Source organism: Borostomias antarcticus, assembly GCF_949987555.1.
Source record: "Borostomias antarcticus genome assembly, chromosome: 16".
NCBI classification, from domain to species: domain Eukaryota; kingdom Metazoa; phylum Chordata; class Actinopteri; order Stomiiformes; family Stomiidae; genus Borostomias; species Borostomias antarcticus.
In genome coordinates, this window is record NC_140249.1 from 22,268,925 (window position 1) to 22,287,215 (window position 18,291).

General features: G+C 47.2%; 3 protein-coding genes across 4 annotated transcripts in view; 2 read left to right on the forward strand and 1 right to left on the reverse strand.

Moving 5' to 3' along the window:
* The window catches only part of wee2 (WEE2 oocyte meiosis inhibiting kinase), a gene marked incomplete at its 5' end in the record, with an annotated part of 8,338 nt that extends 8,204 nt beyond the window's left edge, over window positions 1-134 (forward strand). The window contains one exon of the mRNA XM_084450866.1: window positions 1-134. This exon is cut by the window's left edge and continues 286 nt beyond it.
* A 1,276-nt stretch (window positions 135-1,410) lies between these two features.
* bida (BH3 interacting domain death agonist) lies at window positions 1,411-3,551 on the forward strand. The gene is made up of 3 exons (XM_084451397.1): window positions 1,411-1,873; window positions 2,545-2,675; window positions 3,141-3,551. Exons 1-3 carry the CDS (start codon window positions 1,579-1,581, stop codon window positions 3,339-3,341), a joined length of 627 nt encoding a protein of 208 aa, XP_084307523.1. The 5' UTR covers window positions 1,411-1,578; the 3' UTR covers window positions 3,342-3,551.
* A 312-nt stretch (window positions 3,552-3,863) lies between these two features.
* bcl2l13 (BCL2 like 13) overlaps window positions 3,864-18,291 on the reverse strand; it is a 32,028-nt gene continuing 17,600 nt past the window's right edge. For both annotated transcript variants that reach the window (XM_084450845.1, XM_084450846.1), the window contains 2 exons: window positions 8,710-8,919; window positions 3,864-7,642 (listed from right to left, as the gene is read on the reverse strand). In XM_084450845.1, the coding sequence (XP_084306971.1) occupies window positions 6,875-7,642; window positions 8,710-8,919 (978 nt within the window). In that variant the 3' untranslated portion in view covers window positions 3,864-6,874. The remainder of the gene's footprint in view (window positions 7,643-8,709; window positions 8,920-18,291) is intronic.

The window sequence follows — 18,291 nt, forward strand, 5'->3', positions numbered from 1 at the left end:
GATATCTCAAGTCGAGGGGTCAGAAGTCTGACACTGTGAGCAGTATTTCCTGTGTCAGACACTAGGACTGTGCATTTAATGGCGTTCGCTATTTTTAAGGTCCTTCATTGCTTCATTGTGTAGCACTTCTGCTATACTGAATCCTAGTTGTTGTATGGAGGTTTTCTGTACCATTGAGAACTCCTGCAAGCACCAATGAACGCAATGTCAGGATATTGTTTTTAACTATGTAAATAAACTTTTAACATGTTTTATGAGGTGTCCCAGTCTTGTCAGATTTATGCCTTGTTTGGCTTGAACGATATTAGAATCAATACATGTGTTGCACTTCCTAGTTTGTTTAATTTCACCACAAGCCAGAATGACAGTAAAACCACAATATCTGAGCTGGGACTTTCCAGAGCTGCTTATCTGAAGCAACAGCGCCACGGATATATACAACTGTGTCATGTGCCTGTCGCTCAAATGCAAGGAATTGTCTGCTGTTCCTCTCTTTCCTGGTCGTATATCTCTCGTTAGTGACCATCCTCTTGGCTGGTGTGTCTAAGATTCATTAAGAAATATTAGCCCATAATATCCAGTTGTTTTAGTAGAATGCAGCACCCACGCATGGGTCAAATCGTTTCCTGCTAAGTCTCACTCCAAGCTGCTCCTTATCTGCGGTTCACAGCCCTTTGAGGGAAAACCCAGGCTTAGGGTGGATGTGGATGGGGCAAAACCAAAACATACTGTACATGAATGTTAAGTCATTTCCCATAGCGTGAAAAATGGATGTCAGAGCGCTTGTTGTGCTCATTAACATATTTAAATTGTTCTGTTGTTGATGGCTAGGTCAGTAGGGTCAGTGTATCTTGGGACTGCATATGTTTTTTCTTTCTTTTTTAAAAACAAAGGACTACCACAACTCCCCAAACCGCAGCACTGGGTCAGGGCCGGGCAGAGTAAGAGGAGGAAGGAGGCAGATGGGAAATATGAGGGTCTCATTTGGAAGTTTCTGCTCACTTGGGCCTATAGGTTGGTAGTGGCTGCAAAGTGATAGCACGTATGGCTGATAAGTTATGATTATTTTTTTTTTTTACATTTTAAAATGTTAGTGATGTTTCATGCATGGGAAGTCAGACTTCCTAAGAAGAAGATTAATACTAATATTGGCACATACAAGAGGGTTCCGGCAGCTGAGGCTGCCCGGCCCCTAATGAATGTAACTAATAAAATCAAGAGACCCTCGACCAGAGTCCCGCCCCCGAGTCTGTTGTTGCTGTTTGGAAGCACTCGGAAGTTTCCGAGATCCTGGATCAGTCGGCCGTTATTTAAAAGAAAAAACGTCGGTGACCGGTGAATTAACACTTACATGATTTCCCATTTGCTTTGTATTTAATAGACAATATATAGCAAACTAGTATAGCTAGCTAACTTAGTGCTAGCCGAATGGAAAACAGCGCGCTGTAACTTCACAAGCCGGTTAGTTTGTTAGCCGCTAACCAACTTGGCGATTGTTCCGAGTTGGGACAAGTTTGCTTTCAGTTCAAGTTCATTTCAAGCAAGCTAACCGTCAGCCAGCTAGACCAGACCACATCGATGGACTGCGGGGATGTGTCCCTCGGCCCCAACACTCCTCTGGTCTTCCTGACCTTCCTCCGGATACAGGAACACAGCAGCGAGGAGCTCCGGTGGGAGCTGGACTCCCTGGGACGAGATCTGAAGCTTCAGCTCTCCCAGGACATCTCTCTGAAGCTTCAGCTCTCCCAGGACATCAACGCCAATGGGCCGGGCAGCGAGGTCCAGGATGACGGGGAGCTGGAGACAGACGGACACTTCTGCAGCAGCATCAGTGGCTTGCTTGAGGACATGCAGCCACAAGTCGTTTGGCCAGGTGAGTTGGTCTGTAGGACTGAAGCCAGGAAATGGTGATAGCTAGGCATAACAAACCATTTCGTCATTGTCTCCCACCCGGTGGAAAGGTCTCGACCCGGGTACGTTGGGTCGATCTTCCGTCCATCAGACACACACACACACACACACACACACACACACACACACACACACACACACACACACACACACACAGGCTACCACCAGAGCCCATCACCTGGGGGCATTACTTGCCACACACACATAGGCTACCACCATTTGCCATAGTTACTTTACTTTAATAGTATATTTTGATTTGTACATAAACTGGTTGGTGTCTCAGTAAAAATGACCTTAGTCTATTCTACTCGTCTACTTTCTAAATCCACAGAGGTCAGAGCTTGAGGTGGTTATAAAAAGATTATAAGAGCTAGTAGGCCTAGCTTGTTCTATATTTCACAACATAGATCAGATGACAATGATTTAGGTAGTTCAATAATGTTGGATCTGGATAGAGTATGCATACAACTGTGAGGACTTTAGTCATGCCCTCAGGCTGAAGAACTGATGTACCATAGGACACTGAATCAACTCAGAAGGGAATAGTGGATCTTGGGGGAAACACTGGAGAACTGGGTTTGATTCTGGAAGGTCCCTGCAACACATTGACTCTAACTGTGTTTTGTTTTCCAGCAAACCAGGCCGAAGCTGAGGCCAGAGACGTGGCTGAAGGTCTCAGAATGATCGCAGACCAGTTGGAGAGCAGGGTGGTCGCCCAGGCAACAGAGAACCTTATTAAGAAACTGCGGAGGTCTTCTATAAAGGTGAGTCTGTGTACATGTGAGATTAGAACCCCCCCCAAACATCTACAATTAGACCAACGAGGATTTCTCTTCACATGATCTACAACCGCTAAAACTATCAATGAACTCAACCGTCTACTGCGACATCTGGTTAACTTTGATAATCGAGCATCTACGCCATTTCATTTTCAAATTGCTCCTTGTAACCCTAAGCCGGTAGACAAACATACTCCAGGAGCTTGCTTGATCGCCTCATTGAGAGGGGTCAGGGAAGAATTTTTACAGCTCACTTATCTGGCCCCCGGGTGATACTGTTTTTTGCTTCCCTCTGGAATATGTAGAGGTGGGTCGTATGCCCACCTCCCTTGTTCTCTGTAAAGCGCATTGTGTTGCCTCTGGGTATGAAATGCGCTATACAAATAAAGCTTTGATTGATTGATTGATTGATTGATAACCCAGTGGAGTCTTAATGCTTGACCCTCTTAGGTGTGGAAGAGCCATCTGGCCTGGGAGGTGGACTGGGTCCTGAAGCAGCCGCCCTCCATGCTGGAGCACTTCCCCAAGGAGAGGGTCATCTTGGCCCTGACCCTCACCCTGGTCAAGGGGGTGTGCGAGCAGGCACCACGCTTCCTCCGAGACCTCTTCTCCACAGCTTTGCAGTACATCAGCCCCGCCATGTCCAGATGACTCCAGAACCGGAATGAGAACAGGAATCATCAAAATGTCCGTTTAAGACCAATTCATCTGCCCAGTTTGAGATTCTCAGGAGCATGCTCATGTGAGTGTTAATGAGATGCTGTGTGATCGTCAAATGTTGCCACTATTTTGTTTAAAAGTGTTATTGAAGTGTTAATGTATTTTGGGGCGTGATATTACCTTTGAAGCTCTGAAAGAACTTGAGGAGTAATGCCATGTCTTATGGACTGTTTACAGTAGCTAAGAAGTCACTCTGATCTATTTTTTCATACATTAATATTTTTGTAATTAGTTTGTTCCACAAAGCATTGCTGTTTAAGTTTCATAAGTGTAATGCAAGGAAATAAATCAATGAAAATGACTTGGTTGGTTGTGCACTTTATACTCTATTTTGGATAAGGTGGATGTGAAGTATTCCTTGACTAAGATTTGATGAGGAAGTGTGATGTACTGTACTTGTAGCTTGCTTGTATAGTGACTCTACTGACTTAACAAACCACAGACAAAATAGAAATGTTTGAATTATTTATTCTGCTCTCAAAACTATACATATAGGAAACTCAGTACAAAGTGCAATGGTGGGGCTTTAGACATCATCGTGCCGTTTCCTTTTGTACTTTTCATTCAGAAGATTTCCCACTTGTAACCCTGACAGACATTAACCCAACACATCCCTTTGCATTGCTATTCAATGGAAAAAGTAGCTGTCCATAACCATTCAGTCACCCAGACCTTCCATTGCCTGAAAAACGCCTGGCTGTGTTTCTCACTCGTCAATCAATCAATCAATCAAAGCTTTATTTGTATAGCGCAGCAACAGCAACCTGGGTCAAATACCAGCAGGAATTGTAAGCCCTACTTGAAGGTATTGGAGGTGCAGTTGATTTATCCCAGATCATCCACTTCTGGGACTTTTCCACTGATTTCACTGTACCGGGTCAACTAAATCAAGTGCACCCTAAGTTTTTGCAAATATTTGACCCAGGTGCAGAAGTGTGTGTAGTGAGAGATACGTGTGCATCTCTTCAGTAAAACTCGACATTGAGTTGCTGGAAAAAGCTTTAGGAATCCAGTGAGGAAGATAGTGGAGGTCAGAGGTGAGCCACTAGTTTCCTGTTCAGGAGATTATTGCAGTGGGCCAAAGGATATTACAACTTGACTTCTCCCAAGTTCACATTTCAGCTCCAAATGTGAGTGACTGAATTAGGAACTCTAGTGCCCTTAGATAAAACAGCACTATGAAAATGTGCTTTGTACAACTTGCACACCTAAGGCCTAATTGTGTAGATTTGTTGTTTTTGGATTCACATAAGGAGTGCAAGATAATCTATTCATTCCCTCTGAGGCTATCAGTGCACTGTTTTTATTGATTGTGACGGAGCTGATGTTGAAATCCCCATCCCTGCTGTTCCTTGCTTATTACAACTAGTCAACACAGACTAACAATCTAAAATGACTCAAAATTCAATGTGTATCATGATATGAATGTGAGAAAATCTGAGCTACATGCAATTCTTCGAGATAGTAGCTGTCCACAACTAATCAGATCCAGGTCAATTGACATTTCAGATTATCTGTGACCCATTCGTTAAAAAAAAAAAATCAGGAACACCTGTCCAACAGGTATAGGGGAACCACCAGCGGTGTGTGTGAGCGCCGTTGGCCCCGGTACCAGACCCAGTACCAGACCCAGTAGGCACGCAGTGGGGGTCACTGCGGAATGGCAAGGCAGCGCTGGGTAGGTGAGCAGGCTGGATCAGCTGAGAGGAAGCAGGAAGCGCCTGGCACAGCAGGGCACTGAGGGCTGGGTAGCGCCCCCTCCTGGCTCCAGCTACACTATCTGATGGGCTATGGGGATGGGGACCCCACTGGAGGTCACTGGGACATACTGTAGATTGGAGGGATGAGTATTTTTTTCTCTCAGTCTGTTCAATTTGGATAACATCAAGTTGACATGTAACATCCATTAGACATCCATTAAATGTAATATCCACTCCCCCAGATTTGGACACAATGACCTACTTTTGGAATGGATACAGACTGTCATTCCCAAGCCTCCATTCCCTGACAACGTGCACACTTTCTTGAGGAGTGTCGACCACAGTGGCTCAGTTACAGTTGTTTACATAGTTATTTGTAAGGAGCGGTTGACGTTTTCACTCATGTTAACACGTGGACAGGGTTACAGTTACTGTACCAATCAATGCCATAGATTCTTAACATCGAGAAAAAAAAAAAGTTGGGATGGTGAATGTAGTACATGTGTGTATTCACCTTTAAGACAATCCCCTCCGAATAAAAGATGGTATGGCTAGATTCCTGCTCCACCTGAGGAGATATCTTCAAGATAGTTGCAGTACATCACAAAGTCTGTAGGCAGTTCCATTAGTGAAGTTATATGAGCATGGAGGTTCTTCAGTGAACTAAATAGTTGGGCGCCGCTAATATTGAGGATGGCTTTTCACATCTTAAATGAACACAATGCTACACATGATTGAATCAAAATCATAATACATGTGCCTTTCAACAAAAATCTTTAATATGTAATTGAATATGCAAAAAACTAACAGGTGAACTAAAACATCTACTTCACATTTTCATAGTGATGTCAATCACAAATCAAGTGCCATGGCAACCATCGGTTTGTCTACGTACGGGGCTCAATATCATCCAAATCTATTTTTAACTACTAGGCACATGAGGGATAAGTACATGATGGTATTCAAATGAAGACTTATTTAAAAATATATTGACATTTGCCATCCATGGTCAAAACATACATCTGTCCCTCAAGTCAAGTTTACTTTCCGAGGGGGCGTGATAACATTTTACAGATGTAGGAAAATTCATGTAGGTTCCCTTTTCTTGGTAATAACCCTTTGGGATTTAAAATCTCCTCCAGATTAACTGGACCATGGCCACAAGAATCTCCCCCTGCAGATTAACTGGACCATAACCACAAGAATCTCCCCCTGCAGATTAACTGGACCATGGCCACAAGAATCTCCCCCTGCAGATTAACTGGACCATGGCCACAAGAATCTCCCCCTGCCAAGCTCCAGCTTTGAAACTATAGGCAAATTAGACCTTGCTAATGTGCACTTTCACATGGCACAAAACCACACCCCCAAATGATCAACTAACGCAACAGATAAACCCGAGACCAAAATAATAATAATAATAATAATAATAATAAAATGTCCTTTCCAGTCTGAGAGAAGTGATGGGTTGAAGCGATGCCCGAATGAAATGCCTGATGATGAGATGAGAGAGGAGACAGACTGAGATCAAGAGGATGGTTGGTTTCCCGTGGTGCACATCTGGCACTAGGCAGCACAGCAGCCAATCACAGAGCGTCTCGCAGCTGGAGTGCTGATCTAGGATCAGGTCCTAGCCTAGTCCGTGTAATCTTATTCAGAAGGCACAACTGATCCTAGTTCAGCACTCCTACATCGGGAGGCTTTGTGAATACAGGCCCAGACCTCCGGGGGAGGAGGTGAGGTTTAGGAGCCAGGGTTCAGGAGCTACTTCCTCCGGTAGGTCAGGCAGGTGTAGGCCACCACAGCGGCGATGGCCACTAGGGCGGCGCCGCCGTACAACAGCACAGGGAGCTCCCCGGAGTCGGGCTCCGGCTCCGTCGGCACGGGGGGCTCCTCGGTCGGGGTCTCCGGGGCCGGGGCCACGGTGGGGGGGGCAGCCAGGATGGGCGCGGCCTCTGGCTCGGGCACAGTCTCCGCAGGGGGTCGGGGTTCGGGATGAGGCTCCTCTGGAGTTCCCTCTGGCTGGGGAGGAGGTGCAGAGACGACGGGCTCTGGTTCTGGGTCTGTTGGTGCTGGGGGAGGAGGGGTGGGGGGTGACTTGGGAGGAGACGGGGGTGCGGCCTCCACCGGGGCGGGGGCGGGCTCCGGGACGGGGGCCAGGGCCTCGGCCTCCACAGCAGGAGGAGGATCCGGCCGCTCGGTGGCGACGGATGGCGCCGCCGCCGCCTCCGACAAACTCGCTGGCGCTTCTACGACGACGGGCTCCTCCAGGGGCGCGGCCGCCGCGGTATCGGGAGGGGGCGGGGTCATGTCCCTGAGCTCCGCCCTCAGCTCCGCCAGCTCGCTGTCGGTCCCGAGCACGCTCATCATGCTCTCCTCGACTCCGCCCTCCTCCAGTAGCTCCGCCTCCTCGCGCTCCACGTGAACGATGTCGGAGTTGGAGGAGTTGTTCTCGCTGCGTTCCTCTGCCAGGGCCGCGCCCTCGTTGCTGTCCAGGCTCTTGACGTCTTCAGGGGGATCCATCAGGCCCACCTGATTGGTCAATTATTTGACAAGTTAGAATGACTCATATACAACCACAACAATAGTAAGTGGCAATAGCACCCCAAGTTTATATGCGTGTCTATATCTATTTGTTTTTGGGACACATCAATGGTGTGTTCACACTTGGTCTGTTTCCGCCATTTTAACTAGAGTTTTCGCACATTATGTGAACGCTCCAAGTGAACTCGGACCCTTCTGAATCGAACCGAACTCCATGACATTAGTCATTTAACACACCGGCTTTTGAAACCTCTCTAACCGCGTGTGGCAGTTAGCTCATGGTGTTTTGTGGATCAGACGCAAGGCTTATTTGGGGGCTATTTTGCACAGAAGTACCTAATTTACATACATTCAAATGAGCCTGAAGCTCATCTGCTCATTGGTCTGTAATACTGTTCTTTGTGGATTGGATGCTATTTTTTTTGTCTAGTAATTTGCACGGGTTTTGCCGCTGCAAAAGCCCCCACAATCCTTTTGTGGATTTGGCCCTAAGAGAATAATCTAGTGGTGAAGCCAAACTGCAGCAGGAGTAGCAGCGACTCCAAACGAGCTCAGACCCGTCTGAATCGAACTGAACGACTCGCGTTGTTTGCAGTTTGCTGCCGTGTGGTTCGCTGGGAACACCGAGCGCTCCCGATTCACTTGTTATTACAATGGCTTTTTGAATGACGTTTTTTGGCGTCAAGCGTTTATTATTAATTTGTTGTCATATTAATGAAAGCGAATTAGTGGACTGAGAGCCCATCAAAGCTGAGGTGAATCAGACAGATGAGTCCTCTTTCAAGGGGACAAGTGTGAACGCGAGGACAACACAATTCTCTTCTGGTGGTTCATTTTTTCGGTTCACTAAAAGGAGACAGTTTGGTCGTTTTAAAGAGAACTATGTGACACCCTGAGGCCAATGTTTTTCACGTTGAGCAGTCGAGAAACGAATAAAACATGAGCAAAGTTCTCAACGCGTTATCCGTCGTGATAGAATTATCGTCTGACACGCACCTCCTTTAAAATAGTGGAGGATAACGTAATAAAAATCAAAACGGTGGTCCTCTGCCCACCTGTGCCCAAGACTCGTGTCCGGCCAGCGACGCGGGTAAGCTCTCGGTCTGCCAGGAGCCCGGCCCACTGCTGTCTCCCGTGCCCAGCAGCGACGCAGGGGGGCTCAGCTGCTCAGGAAGCTGCTCGCCAGACAGGATGTAGATGTCGTTGCTGTCCTCGGCGATGATCACACCGTGGGTTTCCTCTTCCTCTAGGCTGAACACCGTCCCCTGGGGAGAGGGAGGGGAGGAGAGAGAGAGAGAGGGAGGGAGAGAGAGAGAGAGGGAGGGAAGGAGAGAGAGAGAGGGAGGGAAGGAGAGAGAGAGAGAGAGAGAGAGAGAGAGGGAAGGAGAGAGAGGGAGGGAAGGAGAGAGAGAGGGAGGGAAGGAAGGAGGAGAGAGAGAGAGAGAGAGAGAGAGAGAGGGAAAGAAGGAGAGAGAGAGAGAGAGAGAGAGAGAGAGAGGGAAGGAGAGAGAGAGGGAAAGAAGGAGGGGGTATTAGAGAGAATGGTGGTTGGTTGAGGCAGAGTTATAGTCACTAAAGGATGAAGTCCATAGTGTAGTTGGTCATGAACCCCTAATCATATGCAGTACTTATGTAACAGCCACCCAAACACTTTAACTGTTGTCTGTCGTTTGTGTTGTTGTGGTCCTCTTTACCGGTGTATTAATCTCTCTTACTGCACTGCACTCTGTATTGCATCACACTTGTACTTTGCTTTCTTATATTGTTTTTAATCTGCCTTTTTAATCCCTGTGCAGCACTCTGTGCATCCGTGCTGTGAAGAGCGCTATACAAATAAAGTTGTACTTATTTAACATTAGTAAGCTAGGCATGAGACTTCTACATTAGTCAGATGACTGTAATAAATGGCAGGACAACAACAGGTCTGAAAATGAAACCCACAACAACTCCGGGGGATTTTAAAACGGTCACAAGGCAAACAGCAGCGAGCCAAAGGGTAAACCAGCCTCCTGAAAGCCCCCTACAGCCCTCAGTTCCTCCGCTGACCACCGCGGCGCAGCTGGAGAGAGGCTGTGGTGAGTTATGACCGAGTGTGACCTCACCATCTGAAACCCCCACCTCAGGCCCTCAGAGGCGGAGCCAGCCTCCTTCATCAATCAATAACCTTTATTTAGGCTCGAAAGGCCCTCATTTACAGTGGCTACGAGTAAAATAAATAAAATAGTCAGTGATAAAAACAAGAATAACAGATAACACTAAAAACAAAGCATAAAATAGATAAGTTAATAAGAACTGACTGAAACCAGTTCAGTTAAAACAATTACAATTAGATGTGTAATACTCAGCAATCAAACATCTAAAATGGAAAGGTGGACTTTTTCAAAGTGCTTTATAGGCAGGGACTCTGGGTGAGCGTTTTACTGGCCATGCTTCCATCTACTTGTCAATCAAATTATCTGAGGATCGCTAAAAATATGAATGTGAATAAAGCCGGTGAACCTGCGTTTCCATCTAAGAGCTTTAAATCGGATAAAGCATTTATCGCAAAAGCCTTTTATCGAACAAGAGAAAATCCGCCGAGATCGACAGTGCAAACTTTTTGTTGATTTTCACGACTTTTAATCGAATTTTACTGTTTCCATAAGGCATTTCTGACTCAATATAACGTAATTTGCATAAAACGTGTGGATGGAAACATGGCTACTGACACGACAGACAACCGAGGTGCATCATCGCTCTCTGCCACCGTGGATCTGTCGTTTGTCGACTAACTTCCTCAAGGTGTCTCATGCAGAACCCCTGAACAAAGATACTAGATAAGAGATTTGAGGTTAACTATCGAATACTTTGTGTAACGTTATTGTCCCTGGCTTTTATCATTGTAAATGAATATTGGAATATTGAAAGATTATTAACAGCAAGGGAGTATTACCTCACATCGATACAGTAGATCAATAATTCACTGGTGTATAAAACGTTCTGATCCAGGCGAAGGCTCTGATTGGAAGGAAGGTGCTCTGAGAGGAGTATGGTCAGTGTTAGGCCCCGCCCACACGAGTCCATTCTGTTTCATCTATATCCATCGATTTCAATTCATTCTCTACGGACACCATTCCTTGACAGGCAAAGTACACGACGGGTCCGTAGGGACTCGATTTGCCGCACGGAAAAGTTCAGACAGACGTGATCGTCCGTTTCGACAGTGAGAGCGGTCAGAAATCTTGCGGCTACATTCTAATCATTCTATACGAATTCAAACAGACGCATTTGACTCATTTTCAGTCCATTTTCCGACTGCCTAGTGTGGCCAGGGTCTTAGTAGCTGAGGTCAACTGAGACGGTTCGAAGCCCGTTGTGTGTGTGTACTAATACTTTCAGTACGTTGTGCCTCACTGACTCAACCACACATCGGTCTTTCTTCAATCAGTCAACATTACGTCATGTAAAGCAAGCATATCCCATGATCCCATTGTGTGGCGATATGCAAGCTACTGAGCCTCAGTCTGCTGTGACTTGCCCTCCACCTAGTGGCATGAGTGATAAACCCAGGATCAGGAGCCATCTGGGAGTGCAGCGTAAGCCGTTACGCAAGCATAGGAGATCATACAGCGTGGCTCTGGGTCACGCTGCAGAATACCTCTCTGATCTCATTCATTCACCCAGAACTATAACACGTCATCTGTGTGAACATTTGGGATAAACTATGTTTTACAAATCAGATAGCTCACCGGGGCGCCAAGATACCTTGGAGGGGCGTAGAAATAGCTGAGAGAGAGAGAGAGAGAGAGAAAGAGGGAGAGAGACCTTGGAGGGGCTTAGAAATAGCCGATATGAGAGAGAGAGAGAGAAAGAGGGGGAGAGAGAGAGAGAGAGAGAGAGACCGACCTTGGAAGGGCGTAGAAATAGTCGATGAGAGAGAGAGAGAGAGACAGAGAGAGAGAGAGACAGAGAGACCGACCTTGGAAGGGCGTAGAAATAGTCGATGAGAGAGAGAGAGAGAGACAGAGAGAGAGAGAGACAGAGAGAGAGAGACAGAGAGAGAGAGACCTTGGAGGGGCATATAAATAGCTGATTAAATAGCACATTTCCCCCTTTGGGGATTGATAAAGTATCTATCGGCTGGTGAGGGAGGGGCGCAGCGAGCTCAATAATGAGCTCTCATGATCGTGGATCGGGCGTGACTGGACGCAACAGTGGCTCTTTCCCCCTCCCCTCCTCTCCTCTCCTCTGGGGCGCTCCCGAGGGTGGTCCTTCTAATCCTGGTCCCCCCTGGTCGCTCACTGCCTCCCGGGGAACCGTTCTAAGGGCTCCTCCCTCGTACCTTCACCCTAGCCTCTCAGGTGTGCTCCGCAGACACATTCCTCAGTGGTTTGTTGTCTTTGCGCAGATGGGCGTTTCCCCCACCGATCAGCTCTGCAAACAGCTGCACCCTGGCTGTCTGTCTCCATTACCCTCGGACCCCCGAACACCTGCCTGCTGGTGCATTACACGCACACACACACACGCACGCGCACACACACACACGCAAGCACACACATTTCTGATCTCCGGGAATGTGGCTGTAATCCTGCGGAGCGCCCGCCACAGTGCAGGTGGATCAACGTTGGCGTGTGATGTGATCTATAGAGAGGTCCAGACCCAGAGATTAGCAGCGTAGCGCAGAGCGAGAGAGGCAGAGCAGCAGGATCCCCGTCTGGCTCGGCCCGGCCTGAGGCCCGACACGGGACCGGGCTCGGTGGATCATCTACTCCCAGCTAGGGCCGGTGGGACTGGGCTTGGTACCGTGGGCCAGGACCAGGCTGGACCAGGACAGGCCGGGCTGGACTGATATCGGTCCAGACGTACCATGTCCCCCCTGTCGGTTGACTTGTGCGTCTCTGATAGTGTGAATACGTCCACCGCCCGTTGGGCTCGGACTGCACTCACACAGGGCACGAGGTAGGAGTGTGTGTGTGTGTGTGTGTGTGTGTGTGCGCGTGTGTGTGTGTGTCAGCAGGGTGCCAGAGGGACAGACAGATCAGACAGAAGAGCTCCAGAGACAAACAGAACCAGCTCACCCTGGCTGCACCCATCATCATAATCATCATCATCCACACAGCCATTAGCTAAGTAGGTTTGATAAGATTTAACTTTTATACGGCCGGAAAATGGAAATCGGGGCCTCGCCCACAAAGGCTTTCAGCTGATCACTTTGCATCTACCTCAATGACCATTCAACTACCACTGAGGACTGGGTATAGGCCTAGTCCATCCCACCATCTGTCTATCTGTCCACCTATGCAAACTCCAGTGAGGCTAGTAATGGGACTGAAGAAGTTTATTCTCCTTACAAGGACATCCAGGAGACTGGGGATTAAAACAAACACATATCCCTACCTAGCTCTCTCTCTCTCCTCTCTCATGTACGTCATTTTTCTAAAAACCCTCCTAAAACCGAATGGCAGCCATCTTGTGTGAGAGCCAGATAAACTAGCTAAAGAGAGAGCGATGACACAGAGAGAGAGAGAGGGAGAGAGAGAGAGAGAGACACTTAATCCCCAGTTCTTTATCCTACATGTTGATGTAACCTCTGATCTATAGTAGTCTCACCCAGTGACTGAAGTACAGTCTTTAAACCTCTCTAAATCAACTTGGCTTGAGGCCAATGCGGGTATCGTCATCTCATAGGAGGTCCTCTTCAACGTTCAAGTACTACTAACTAAGAAAGTGCAATATTTCTGACGTAATTTAAATTTTTTTCCATAGACTCACAAATCTCTAAACGTTGCAAGACTATTCCATAACTAACATTTTCATCATATAAATTCAAACAGTGGTTTCTATACATTTAAAAATATATATATTTTAACAGTTAGCGCAAATCTTTTTTCCTTACTTTTATCTTGAATAGCCTACATTTGCACTTTATTCTGTTTCAGCTTCAAGATGCGCATCTCTACTGTAAGCCTGCCCTGGACCTGTACTTGCATTTATTAATGTTCAAGTTTGTTTCCATTTCTTGCCAGACACTTGAATACATGTGTAGGCTGCTATTCTACAGTATTTCTTGCCAGACACATCTTGAATAGCCTACAATGTTGACACTTGGCATTATATTCCTTTGGAATGGCGACTTTTTTCTTGCATATCAGGCAGGTAACATTTCCCTTGAACTCCACAAAACATCCCGTAATGTCCATCTTTCTTGAAATTGTCTGTGTTCCTAGTTTTAGTTAACCATGACAACAGCCCCTCGGTGGCGAGCTGCGCTCAGCAGTTCGTGCGGATTGACTGTAGGCGCCGCGCGCTGTGCACGATAACCGCATGACGCCCCACGTTTGAGTGACTTGAATGTCGCATTGTAGACCTGCCTGCCGACGTCGAAGACAAGAAATGATTTTTGCGGACCGGATTTCTTTATATTTCCGACATCATGTTGCAGACCGGACGAAGGGGTGGGGCGCGCCGGAAATGGCCCGGGGGCCACGCGTTTGAGACCCCTGCTTTAAACTCTCTCATCTCTAAAGAACATATGGTGGACAGATCTCTCAGAAGAGCTACTGTATTGGATCTTCTATTGAAACACGGGCAGATAACAGCTGCAGCTCATAGTATTACCAACTTAATAACCTTTAAATGACCGTGGCTGAGGGGAAGTTAGAAGACTGAAGACAAGCTACAGCCAACTCAAGATAGTAGTTCAACATCAGCATTGATCAACTAAAGCGGAATGTTAGCAGACCAAATATCATATTCATCTCCATGAAAAAACGAATTCGTCAACAAAGACGGGCCTACCTGTTGAGGTCCTCTACAATACATACAGTAGCAGTATGTGTAGTACTACAGCCAAGTCTCCTCCTAAGAGCGCTCCCAATGATCTAGAGTGGATTCTGCACGCCTGGGCGGAAGCTTTAGTCACTCTCTCACTTCTGAGGTGGTGCAGAGCCTCTAGGGCAGACCAAGTTTGGCGACGCTTCGGAGGTGTTGATCTACCGTTGTCGGGCGTGTTCTGGAGTTCTCCACCCTCGCCCCAAGACACACACGCACGCACACACACGCACGCACACACACACACACTCTCACACACACACTCTCACACTCTCTCTCACACACGCACTCTCTCACACACACACACACACACTCTCTCACACACTCTCTCTCACACACACACACACACACACACACACACACACACACACACACACTGTGTACATTAGCAGTCACGACTGTACACAAATGTACATTATTAGCAGTCACGACTGTACACAAATGTACATTAGCAGTCACGACTGTACACAAATGTACATTATTAGCATTACGTTATTAGTTGCTACCCTGTGCCCCAAGACTTTGGTTTTCACCACAGATTCAGAAGAGTCCAGAAGCAACAGCTATCAGCTCGGTTTTCAACCAGAAGCAGCTCCTCTCCCACTGAGCTCGTCTGGACTGAGGAGGTTAGAATAGGAGTTTGAACCCGTGCCCCGCCTCTGGTGGACGAACGCTACGCCCCTGACGCACCCCTGTCACATACCAACACCTAGTACTGACGACTCGTCAATAGTAGGGTTTTATGAAAGGCGCTATATAAATGAAAGTTATTATTATTATTATTATTAGTACTCTCTACGATGTACGACACTGTACTAAAAGTCTTACGCCGCCACCAATGAAAACAATGTTCAAATCTATTTATCTAGGCAGTAAGTGTTTGTCTGCTTGTAAAAACACCATGTAAAACATGGTAATAAACTACTGTGCTGTACATCTAGCTTTCTGTCAATGAGGCAATCTTTGAGAAGGATGGAAACCATACTGTAAATAAGAGATCCCTCTTTAGAAAAAAAAATCATATTTCAACACCTACCTTATATATTTGAGTTATAAAGTGTCATCTTAACCCTCTGGGACGGATCGATCTCTCGTTCTGTGTCAAAAAATAAGGTACTCGGTCCTCCCTAAACACACACTAGCTGTGACCGTCACAGGCTCTTGTCACCTTGCAGCCTAAAGTGACCGCTACGGTCAACATGCCACATCTCTCTGCCAACACGGCGGTTCTCACTTTTCGGCGCCGGCTCGCGTCAGGGTGGTTCTTTCTTCCCCCTCTGTGGGTTGCTAAGAGACGACTCGCCCTGTCGTTAAACGTTAATAGACAGGTTGAACGTATGTGTATCGGTGTGTACGTGTTTGGTAACATGTCATGGACACTGGACTGAACTGGGTGTTCTGTAGATAAGCTGTCTTTACATAATCTTGTGTAACACAGTCTATTTCCTGGTACTCGAGAGAAATGGAGAATTCATTCCCATTGATACGATGTTTGCAAAGGTGACTAGGCTATTGAGCTGAACACGAACAGCTTTGTTTGATATGTAATATGGATCTATTCATATCTAGGCCTATTCATTTACATTGCACACAGCAGTATGTAAACACCCAACTATACAGCCGTCATGGCTACCATCAAAGCTATGGTTCAGCCTCAAGTGTAGCTTGCTGAGCCAGTCCAGTACTGAAGGATGGGCTACGACTTTGAATTATAACACCTCTATTCATCACCACCTATCTCCTTTACTGCGCATTATCAAATGAAAATGTCGCTCAAGCAGAGAGACACTGGTGATTTAGAGACATTAGATTCTGCTTAGATCCAGTGTCATTATCCTCTTGTCAGAGTGAGAGATGGTTTGGGCCAAGTACGGTCGCGTAGTTGGGTTGGAGCATAGAGATGAACAGTATCCCCCATCTAGGCTGCGTCTATGGTTGTGCATGTCTAGTGTACCTCCATATTCATAGCAGATGACTGAAAAGCAGTTGTTGACTGGTTTTGGAGTTGGTTCGGTTCAACCGGACTAAACAAGGTTGGTGTGAACGCGCCCTAGGCGATAACCGAGTTTTGATTCAAACTTGCTAACAAATATGGCTTTCCAGAGGGACGCCATGTCTGGAACAGTTCACGTTCGGTTGAGAGACTTCCGTGGCTTAATAAAGGCGTCCCCCCCAGGGTCAGGAATCCCCTTCAAACTGTCCCTGATCCCAGCACTCATCCCGACTCATCCATTACTGGTGAAGAGCAATAAAACCTGTCAATCCTCCACTAGCCCACAGCGACGAAGAGGCAGAGAGAGTCGTTTCTATTGTGATGTAATAAGAGCTTTTAACCGTCCCGAGGGAGGTCATATTATATAAGAAAAACATGTTAAACCACCAGTCATTTTAGTGTGAGCGGGAGAGCGGAACCGAGATACTGTAGAGAGAGAAATAAAGAGATAATGGAGAAATATTGAGTGTGTGTGTGGGGGGGGGGGGGGGTAGATGAGTGTATTCTCCCAGCCTGACGGATACGCAGTGTTAATATGACGCAGCTGTTTGTGGAAACAGAATCCTGGTCACAGATGGAGCGCCTCGCTCGGTAGACCCCGTTCTTCTTCTGTGGTTTTAAGCTGATAAAACGAACAAAGGCGTCGCTAGAGCTCCGCCGGTAACATTGAACACTGTGTTTACCGTTGTGAACACGGGATTAAAAAGGTAATTCATTCTAACACTACCTTTCCGCCTCCTTTCCTCTCTTTTCGCCCCCCCCCCCCCCCCCCCGACGCGTTCAATAGCAGACATGGTCCCCCAAGGCCGTGTTGCTGCAATGGATGGATGGATGGATGGAGGGATGGAGGGAGGGAGGGAGGGAGGGAGGGAGGGAGGGAGGGATGGATGGATGGATGGAGGGATGGAGGGAGGGAGGGAGGGAGGGAGGGATGGATGGATGGATGGATGGATGGATGGATGGATGGATGGATGGATGGATGGATGGATGGATGGAGGGATGGATGGATGGATGGATGGATGGAGGGATGGAGGGATGGAGGGATGGACATGATGAGGAGTGACTGATGGGTGGATGAAGGGATGTATGATATGGTAGTTGAAGAGAATTACTGTATGTATGTGTGGATATTAGGGCTGTCAATCCATAGAAAAAAATCTAAATAATTACATGACCTGTAATTAATTAATCAAATTAATCTTATTAATCTCTTTTTAGCCTACTCATTCTGTGCTGCCTGCTCTCTGCAGCCTACGTGGCCCGCTGGGCAAAATCGATGAATCATTAAAATGTTAATTAAATTAATATGTTAATTTTTGTATAATTAATGTGTCTAGTAGTTGGTGCAGGGATGTGCCCTGGCAGGTCAGTAGGTCAGTGGTAGTTGGTGCAGGGATGTGCCCTGGCAGGTCAGTAGGTCAGTGGTAGTTGGTGCAGGGATGTGCCCTGGCAGGTCAGTAGGTCAGTGGTAGTTGGTGCAGGGATGTGCCCTGGCAGGTCAGTAGGTCAGTGGTAGTTGGTGCAGGGATGTGCCCTGGCAGGTCAGTAGGTCAGTGGTAGTTGGTGCAGGGATGTGCCCTGGCAGGTCAGTAGGTCAGTGGTAGTTGGTGCAGGGACGGTCGCAGACGAAGTACAAGTAGGTCAGTCTGAGCCCTGGTGATGTTTGACAGACGTTATGAGGTTTATTTCTGGGTTTCCTCGGTCAGAGTTCGGCCTCTCGCTCGCACGCACGCACGCACCCTGGCGAGATGTCTCTTACGTAACGCGGCGGAGTGGAGCGCTGGGCAGAGCGCGGGCCAGGGTGACGTGTCCTGACCCAGTTCAGACATGATGC